Source organism: Teleopsis dalmanni, chromosome 1, assembly GCF_002237135.1.
Source record: "Teleopsis dalmanni isolate 2A chromosome 1, ASM223713v2, whole genome shotgun sequence".
Lineage (NCBI taxonomy): Eukaryota > Metazoa > Arthropoda > Insecta > Diptera > Diopsidae > Teleopsis > Teleopsis dalmanni.
The window spans coordinates 5,231,668-5,242,223 of NC_051846.1; the positions used below are offsets into that span (position 1 = coordinate 5,231,668).

The 10,556-nt window shown below is 29.0% G+C and overlaps 1 protein-coding gene across 1 annotated transcript; it reads right to left on the reverse strand.

Moving 5' to 3' along the window:
- Positions 1 to 3,404: 3,404 nt before the first annotated feature.
- LOC119669181 (serine/threonine-protein kinase NLK-like) lies at positions 3,405 to 7,560 on the reverse strand. The gene is made up of 2 exons (XM_038078991.1): positions 6,813 to 7,560; positions 3,405 to 4,020 (listed from the first exon to the last, which is right to left on the reverse strand). The coding sequence occupies exon 2, from the start codon at positions 3,684 to 3,686 to the stop codon at positions 3,429 to 3,431; it is 258 nt and encodes an 85-aa protein (XP_037934919.1). The 5' UTR covers positions 3,687 to 4,020; positions 6,813 to 7,560; the 3' UTR covers positions 3,405 to 3,428.
- Between the last annotated feature and the right edge of the window lie 2,996 nt (positions 7,561 to 10,556).

The window sequence follows — 10,556 nt, forward strand, 5'->3', positions numbered from 1 at the left end:
GGCTACCACATTCACATTTTAGCATGTTGGTTGGTAGTAAGCAAAGTGAAGCAGCGAGTACGATTGAAACCTTCTGATTTTAACTGCGTTTCTGCAGCAGCTAACAACAACAGCAGCAGTGGACTGTTTCAATGAGCTGCTGCTGCTGTTGCTGCTATTGCTGCTCCTCTCTAGAGAGTTCTTTATTATTATTTCTTTATTGTTTTTACTTTTTGATTTTGTTCACTAGTTGGTTGCTTAATGTTGGTGCTGTTGTTGTTGTTGTAGCGTTTTTTACGCTTAAAAATTTTTTTTTGGCCCATTGGTATTATATGAAAGTTTGTTTTTTATGCTGATTTCATTTTTTCATTTATTTTTGTTTTTGTTTTTAGTATGTGCGACGACGTTAAACCTAAACCAAAAGCGACGTCTTTTCTCTTTGGCTTAGTTTAACGTCAACAACGTCGTCATCGTCATCGCCGTATTCGTCGTCTTTGGTTCATTGCATTCTTTTTGGTTGGGACTAAATTGTTTGTAGTTTTCCTTAATTTTTTTTTTGTTTTATTTTTTAGAATCTTTTGTACGGCAATATATGCGCATAGGGTTCATTTCGGTTCGATTTGCGATATTCGTGTTCGTTGGTTTCTTTTCAGGCTTCAGGGTTCACTTGCGGCATATTTTTTTTGTTTATATTATATATGTTAAATTATATATGTATGTGTGTAATTTTTTAATATTTTTATTTTATATTGTTATAGTTGATTGCAGTTGAGTAGATTTTAATACGGTACTGCCTCATTTTTTATCACTAAAACTTTATAAATAAATTTTCATTCTCATTTCCAATTTTGTTTTTTATTTCATTTTTTTATTTTTGTTTTATTTCGTTTTTTTTATATTTTTTATTTCGGATTTTTTTTGTGTTTATTAATTTTTTTACATTTTTTCTTACAGTACTTTAGTAGTAAACGTTCGATTGCTTCCGGAAGTGCCGTTTTACACGTGAATAAAAATTATCTTGAATGTTTATGGTAATAAGGAAGCATAAAAAATATTGTAATGCAACACCCTGGATGCGATATGAGAAAATTCGGTAACTACCTGAACTGAAATATCAATACATAGCAAATTTTTCATATTGTTTTTACTTGTGGATTAAATTAATGTGTAAAATATGTTGACAGAATTGATAAAATTATATGTCATATGATGCAGTGAATTATGAATTATTAAAAACTCTAGCGAGTTTTTAGAATAGGTGTATTCGGAATGTGACAAAAAACAGCAAGTCTCTAGCTAAAGTCTCTTGCCAAAATCTCTTGCTGAATTCTGTTAATAAAGTCTTTTGCACAAGTCTTTACTGACATCTTTTGCGCAAGTGTTTTGGTAACAACTCTTGCTTAAGCCTTTTGCTAAAACATCTTGCTTAAGTCATTTGTTAGAGTCCATCGCTCAAGGCTCTCGCTAATGTCTCTTTCAAAAGTCTCTAGCTTAAATCTCTTATTAAAATCTGTTTTGTTTTTTAAGAATGTTAACTTTTATTTCGTGCGTTATTTTTTAGTATAATTCTATACGTATTTCGGCAAATTCGCTTTTGCCTTCATCAGGAGGATTCCTAATATTAGGAGGCAAAAGCGAATTTGCCGAAATACGTATAGAATTATACTAAAAAATAACGCACGAAATAAAAGTTAACATTCTTAAAAAACAAAACAGATTTTAATAAAAATTTCGACGTAACAACTCAAAAAATTAATAACAAAATTATATTAAGTCTCTTGCCAAAATATTATGTTGCAGTTTCCTGCTACAGTCTCATGCTAAAGTCCCTGGGAAAAGATTATTGCTAAAGTGTTTTGCAAGTCTCTTTCTAAATGCTTTTGCTAGACTCTCTTGCTAAAATGTTTTGCTAAAGTGTTTTACTAAAGTCTCTTACTAAAGTCTCTTGTTGACATATGTGATGACAACTTTTACAATCTGTCAAATATTGATGCAATATATATTTTGTCAGGAAAATATACTGGACTTCAAATTACACATTATTGAATAAAAGTAATGCAGACACTAATTTACATTTCATCAGGCAAAGAAAAAAAGACTACTGTAGTAGGTTTGATTTACTTGGGTGTTTAATCCTATTGATTTAAGTCTTATAGCCTAATATCAAGACAAAATTTCATCTAGAAATCATAATCAAAATGAACACATCATAAACGCGAAATATTTGAATGATATTTGTATGATACACATGTAAGTAAGGAAATTCCTTATGAAACGAAAAATTATCCTTCAGATAATGTACTCACTTTAAAGACTATACTTTTGCTAATCATTCAGGCATTTTGCTAACCATTATATACTATCATGCATGAAGTTCTTATAGCATTCAGGACTATTATTATTTTTAAAGACCAAAAAGCACTACAACCTGAATATATCTATTGTGAATATGCAGAACAGATCCAGATTTGTTACTCATGATAAAGTAGTGCTGTTCACAACTTCCTTCGGAGTCTATTCTTGGCTACTTTTCTTTTGTTTGCAAGAAAAGCACATACAACAACAATATAAAAAATGCCATCATAATGAAGTAAGCTTTAGATAGTGGATGAGCTCTATTCCATTTGATTTTTACTGAATTATAGATATAATCATTGAAATTATTTACCGCCCCTTTTATTTTAATAGTTTATAATTTAAGTATTATCAAAACGATTTTTTTTTTTAAATTTTACATCAAGAGACCATAATAATTACCCCTTTTTGTGTACAGAAGGGATAAGAACAAAAATCAAAATAAAGTGAAATTCAGTTGAAAATTAAAATTCACAAATATAAAATTGTACAAACGACTTTTACTATAGGCGAGTACAACCATTACAGCAATAACAACAACAATAAGAAGAACAACAACAACCCCTAAAACCCTTAAAGTGAAAATTATAGAAGGGTAGTATTTTACAATAAAGCGCTGGATAAAAAAGTATGCCAGACTAGAGGATTGAATAAAGGCAATGAACCTTTATGCTTTTTCCTAGGAATATGTAAAAACAGCAGGAATATAGTGAAAACTTCATACTCTATACCATATCCATGTAACGTTACCATTTTCATACAAAAGAAAAGCTAACATAGCAGTTTTCAATATTGTTTTTGTTGTTATTGTTGTTGTATTACTGTAGCCAGCTGTGGGTTAAAGGGAACATTGGCAGGCTTTTTGTCTACTTTTATAGGATTTGTAAGGAGAATGATGGTGTTATAGAACTACATGGTTGCAGTAAGATTTTTACAACTAAAATGGAGCAACAAATACAAAATGTTGCTAAAAATTTATGGTAAATAAATAATGTGATTTACCGTAAATTAAAGTGAATGGAAGACACTTAGGATTAGTTGTCAATGTTTATGATGATATAATAATAATGTATATATAATAGAAAGCTCTCAACTTACCATACGACTCCAAAAGCACCATAGCCGATGGGACGATCTGGTTGCACATCTTGTGGCACTGCTGGCGGTTGATAATATGGTGCAGCAGCGGCCAAAATAGCGCCTTGTGGTGCACCACCGGCAGCTCCACCCTGTACTAATGACATTGAAACGCTCATTGATGTACGCGCGGACGTTGAATTTTTTGATTGACGATTACGATTTGTGGCAGCGGCGTTTACGATTTGCCTCTTGGGGCCACCAACTGCCGCCATTCAACAAAATGCCATAAAATTAAAGATGATACCGTTGAAAAATGTACGGTATTTGAAAATAATATCGATTTTAGCGTGTATGGCAGTTGCAAAATTTAGTATGATTGATTGATTGAATTAAATTACTTTTTTTGTAAATAATATTAGTTAGACGATAAGCACATATATTTCTTAAAATTTGAAAACCGATACACAAATGGCTTATTTTTTTTTTTTTGAATTATTTTTTTTTTTATATTATGTGTGAATATATTTTATACTTTTAAGCAAAAGAAATGCAAAATTATTTATTATATTTAAGCATTTATGAACACACGCGAATTATTTTAAAGATCTGGAAAAAAAATCAAAACAATTAATTAATTTTAAATTTTTATTGGCTGTATAAATGATTTATCTTATATATATCTAAAGTTTTTCTATTTTGATAAATAAAACACAATGAAGTGGTTTCTAACCACTTTTGATAAACTATATAAAAGTTTATTTTTTGCAAATTTGCAGAAGAAAGTAGTGAATAAATATGCTATAAACCCAAGAAATTTAAAATGCGTTTACACTATCGCAATTAACTAAACAAAATCGTGCAGTAAATATAATAAGTTGTGTAATACTTATCATTCAAAATCCATAGGAAATAGTGAATATATATGTTATAAACAAGAAATTTTAAATACGTTTATACTGTCGCAATTAATTAAAAAATATCATGTAATAAATCACATTTTTCATACAAAAATAAGCTTATGAAATTAGATGATTGACATAATATAATATATATGAAGAACTTAATTGTTATTACGACCAATTTTCAATAAGTGTTTTGATTATTATTTTTGGTTATTTGTTTTGATATATGTTTATATTTTTACTTATTAATAGAATTAATATTTGCTAATATTACACGAAATATCTGTAATGCAAATATTTTTTTTTATAAAATTAAATTTTAATTAAAATATAAAAGGATTTGAATAGCAAAGAAAAGACAAGGACAAAAATTAATTTTATTTTATTGATATTTGGCTGACCATACAACGCTGTTTCGAGCATTGCCAAGCACTCATCATCAGTGATCTTAGAAAATAATTGAATTTAATTAGTTTATAGTCCGTATATAACTTGTTTGGCACAAATTAATAAGTGTAATTTTTTATGTTTTTTATAATTTTATGTGTTATCGATCTAACGATCTAATCCGGTAATAATCAAAAAACTTATATATGAAGAATTCTATATATTAAAACATATATATAAATTATATATATTAATATAAAATATATTGTTTAAAAATGTGTAACATAATTAAAATATATACACAACCAACAGAGAATAAATTAAATTTTTTATAGCAAATTTTTCAATGAACGTAGTGAATATATATGAATAAGCCAAAGAAAATTTAATTATGTTTACACTATCCCAATTAACTCAACAAAATCAAATAATAATTAAATTTTTAATATAAAATCTACAGAATGTGCTAATGAAGTTCGATAATTGTAACACAAAATATTATAAGGTGTACTTAAAAAGCCAAAATATATCAAAAATGTAGTATATGTTACTTATTAACAATTTGAGTGTTAAATACAGCAGCTGTTTAACCCAGTTAAATTAAATACAAAACTGACATAGTAAAAAACTAAAAACGAATTTAAAAAATATGGACTTTCACTGATTTTAATACATTTTAATACATAGCATTAGGGAAAACAAAATATATAAAATTTAAACTAGAATTTCCAAAATTTTACATTTTGGTCTCAACAGTGAAAACCTTATGCCGCATTAAGTGGATCTTATTTAAACTTTTCATGCTGAATAAAATCGTCAGCACACCTAATTCGGTTTCGAGAATCCATTTCACACGAAGATTGCATGACAGATGACGTTTGCTGAGTGCTCTACGGAATTAAGGTCACATTAGCGCCTATCATTTAATGACTTTCAGCTATAATACTTGCATTACAGGGTTTTTAAATATTTAATTATCAGTTACTTTTTTAGCAGAAAATTTAGAAGTCGAAATTTTTTGTCATTAAAATTGATTTTACAACCGGCGTTTTATGGAAAAGAAACTAAACCATATCGGGTATGAAACCCAATTTCATAAATTATTCTAAAATAAGGTTTAACTAATTAAAAAAAATAAATAAAATTAATTAACCGGATGTATTATTTTACTGCACATTGATGTAACCGTGTCTTTACGTTGCCTGATCCATAACGGACTGAGTAACTGTCAAACTAGTGTAGACTCACTTACATACCTACAAACTATTATTTACCATATCCATAGTCTAGTCTAGACATTTTGATATCACTGTAATAATAATTTTTGAAATTCATATTTATCTCAAACCTTTTATTGGACCTCTTCCAAACTACTTTCATATATATTAGTGGCTACAATAAACAGGGAGCGTAAGGCAAACATAATAATAAAAAACAGGAAAAGTAAATCATTTTTGTTCCTTAGTGGAAGGGGAAGGAAGAACTATTACAGCATTTCAACTGCGACAGGGCAGGGCACAAAGCCAGCTGTAATTATTGGTTGGAGTAAAACTTATAAAATTACTCAAACAAAATATATACAAATTTTGTGCTGAGCAGTTTTTTTCTTCTTTTTTTGATACGTCTACAGCAATTGATTTGTTTACATTTGGTGTTGCCAACCAAATTAAAAGAATTTTTTGTTTTCACTAATTCATATGTGCATTACATATTCACAATAAATTTAAGTTAAATAAAAACTAAATACTTTCATTTTAAAATTTTTTACACATAATTTAATTAATTTTTTCACTTATTTCTGAATAATTATTTAACTTGTTAGTTGTTAATGAGTTATTTTTACACTTTTCCCAAGAAACAGCTGTTGTACACAAACAAAAAAACACTCAAATTCCACTCAATTTTGCCGCTATCTATGTGTGTTCTCTTTCTAGTAAAACGCAAACGCAGGCACTTGACATTGCTCAAACACGACCAATAAAAAAAAAATACTAATAAAAAATTACAAAAAAGAAACTGAAAACCTAACAGCAAACGCAAGCAGTTAAAATTATTTTCATTAAACAATAAACAATCTATTTAATTATATAAAATTATCACAAAACTCACAAGCAAAATTTTTACAATTTAACCGCATTTATATACTCATAATATATTTGTGTAGTTTCTTGTTGTTGTTGTTTTTGTTTTGTGTAATTAAGCAGCAATTTAAGAAGAAAGGACTGGCTACTTGCTTGGTGCCTTTTGCCTTAGACAAGTTGACGACAATAACAATCAATTTTTTTTTGTTGGAGCACAAATAATTTCCTTAACCGCTGCTCCGTTTCTACTGTATAACAGTAACTAAAGAATTTGTTATTTTTGTATTTGTTATTTCTACTGTTTTACAACATATTGCAAATAATTTAATTTTTTTTTAATAATTATTAATTTTATTGTTGTTGGCAAATTAAAATGTGCAAGCTTAGTCGTTATAGCGCTGTTTACGGCAGCGGCAGTTAAACAATTTCTATTCACAACTCTTCAGAAAAGTTGTACGATTTTTATATAAAGCTGAATTAAAAGTAATGCAAATATTTTTATTTATTTCTATTGTTATATTTTAATCACTTAATCATTTTTTCAATATATTTTTGTGTTATTTACAATTTTTTTTTTGCTGTGAATGCACGTTTTCTTCATAAATGACCGAACACCTTATTCTGCTTTTGTGTTATTTAGCACATTGACTTTGTTTTCTTTCAATTATTTTTTTTTTTTTCTTCTTTTTAATTTGGGTTTCTCACAACATATGCGGTTGAAATTTGTGTTAACGCGAGCCGAATTAATAACTACAAACCAACTCGAGAACAGAAAACAGACTGATTTACTACAATTAAAAATTCGTCCACCGAGTTTGATATATTTTACTTGAGTGTTTTTGCTCATAAGACAAAAGTCACTCTTACACAAAAATTACACAAAGTTCAGGAAACGAGAAAAAGACTTTGTATTGTATATTATCAATTCCCTTCTATCAGTTGTTTTTAGTGTTGTTCAATTTTATAAACAAATTGTTTAAAAATATGTATAGTTTATATATAGTGTTTGTATTTTTTAGTACAACATAATTTATTTACTTGCCGTGTTAGTTGTTCTTTGTGCTGTAGGACTTTGATGAATTTAACTTCTTTAATAGAAAACTTATGGATTCGAAATAACTTCCTTGATTACTAAAATGATATTGTAGCTTTTGTTTATATCCGAGTTGGTGGCTGAAACCTTTGCACAATCCATTACAGAACTGCTTTTATACTTAAGATCTTAAATTCGTTCCATATGTAAAGATTAAAGATTTACATAAGTGAATTACCATTTTTGAAAACAAGAACAGTGTTGGAAAGTGAAAAAATATCATATTTTAAAATGCATTTTATGACTACATAAAATCAAATTTAGAGCGTGGATATATAAACAAACACTTTGTTAAATTAGACAATTAAAAAATGTCGCTATTATAAAAGCTGTAAATAGGTAATAATATTAATTATTATTATAACCAGTATATTATAATAATTACCTTAATTACGATGCACACAAGATTATAAGGAAATAAAAATTATATAATCAAAAACACGTATAATTATATATATGTAGCTTCAAAAGTGTGTTTAATAATTTACAAAAAATAATTCTTTATAAAAATTATTTGTGTTAACAACCCTGCAATGAGTGACTATAGCAGTCATTTTCCAATGTCAGCTGTACTGATGTGTTTAGTGCTGCCAGCCGTTCAGTAGTTTAGTCATATATTAATAATATATAAAAGATTTTTTGCATCACCCCAAAGGCTATGTATTCATTATATCGACATTCATTAATATTAGTTAATTTAATTCACTTGAATGTTTGAGTTATCAAATTCGAAATAGGATTTAACCGGTCGATTATTATTCTGTATAATATAAGTTTTAATAAATTTAATGAATAATGACAAACTTTTAATTTTTAAGCCATTCTATTTTAATGGTTCACCTTTTCTATTCTAAGTGTTATTTGACTCTACTTAACATAAATGAAGGTAATCCTATCATCACATCTCCAGTCACCATTAGTACTGGATTAATTTTTTAAAACGAACCATTAATAAAACCATTTCCCCTTTTATCTCACATATCTTCTTAGGTCTTCAATTATACTAAATATTTATATTAAATATAGTACGACACCCATTTTTGGATAGATGTTTTTCTTAAACCAAAATAGTTTTTCCTTATTATTAATTGGAAGAACTTGACCTGTTTTGGGCGGATAATACAACGTTCAGATAATACAACTATAATTACTCGCTGAATGAGTATTCGTTGAATAAGTATACGCTGAATCAGTATTCGCTGAATAAGTATTCCTTCGTTGAATGAATATTCACTGTATGAGTTCGTTGAATGAGTATTCGCTGAATGAATATTCGCTGAAAAATGATGAGTATTTGGTGACGATAAATGTTTGCGTAAACGAATTATTATGATTGCAGTCATGTCACGGCATCACAACATGCCCTTAAGAGTGTATTTCGTCTATAAAAGGGGGATCCAAGACATGCACTAATTGAAAGTAATCCTTTTATTTTTAATATTTTTGTGTCATTATTTACATAAGTTACAGGATGATTTTTCTAAAAATTAAATACTATAAACAGTAAACTATAAACTTAACTCTGAATGTGACGCAAGTTGATAAAAGAAGGCGAAATTGAATCCGGTTACGATATTTTCACCACTGGAGCATCATAGTTCCGTTCACTGAATGTGACAGAGATCATAAGCTCCTTGACAGCAACTTATTTCTCATTAAAAGATCCCACATCCATTTACAGCTTAAGTATAGTTAATACCTGATTACAACCCAGACCACCCATTGAACCTACTTCACTAAAATTCATCACTGAATCAGCGTTTTCATATATTTTCCTGTGGGTTATCTTATTTATGTAAAAGTTAAAGCATGAATGTCTCAAATTTTATTCTAATAATACGTGGTGCTGCCAAATTAAAGAAAAACTAACTTCTAACAGAATATAATCTAAGCATCTTAATAATTGTATATATTATTATTATATATTGTTCTTCATTTAGCTAGTTCTGCAAGCCGTCAACCGGATAGGGAACATAATATGCTATCTGTGATCGTAATTTCTATCGTAGTGTTAACTCAAAACACAACTATCGAGAACAGATATCAAGATATCGCGAACATGAGCCGACTAGATGCTTTAATGCAAGTTAGGTAGCTTCATATGGTTCAGAAATATGGACAATGACGAATTTTTGAAAGAAAAATAGTTCGCCAAAACTACGGGCCAATCCAAATTGATGCAGAAAGTTTTCAAAGTCGACCAAATAATGAAATTGAAGAACTGCTTACAAACGAAAATATAGTGAGATATATTAAGTCCCAAAAGTTACAATGTAATAAGAATGGGGTCGGAGAGAAAGCCGAACAGCATATTCAACGCAAAGCCGATGACAACCAGGCACAGAGGTAGGCCAAGAACAAGATGGGATGACAACGTGTATGGTGATGCAGAAAGGATTGGAGTACTGAACTGGAAGAGAGTAGCAGAAAATAGGGACAGATGGGGGCAGATCGTGAGGGAGGCCAAGGTTCATACTGGACTGTAGTGCCAAATAAGAAGAGGTGGTTCGCTTTTAAAACTTCACTGTAAATATTAATTATTGTAAACCCATAGGCTAGGCTTCCTAACTATGCACAAAATGAATGAAGTCTACCATCATCGACACTAATGCGATAATCAAAAGGCAAGGCAAGTTTACAAACACTATTACGATGCAATCAGTTTGGATATCAAGCGAT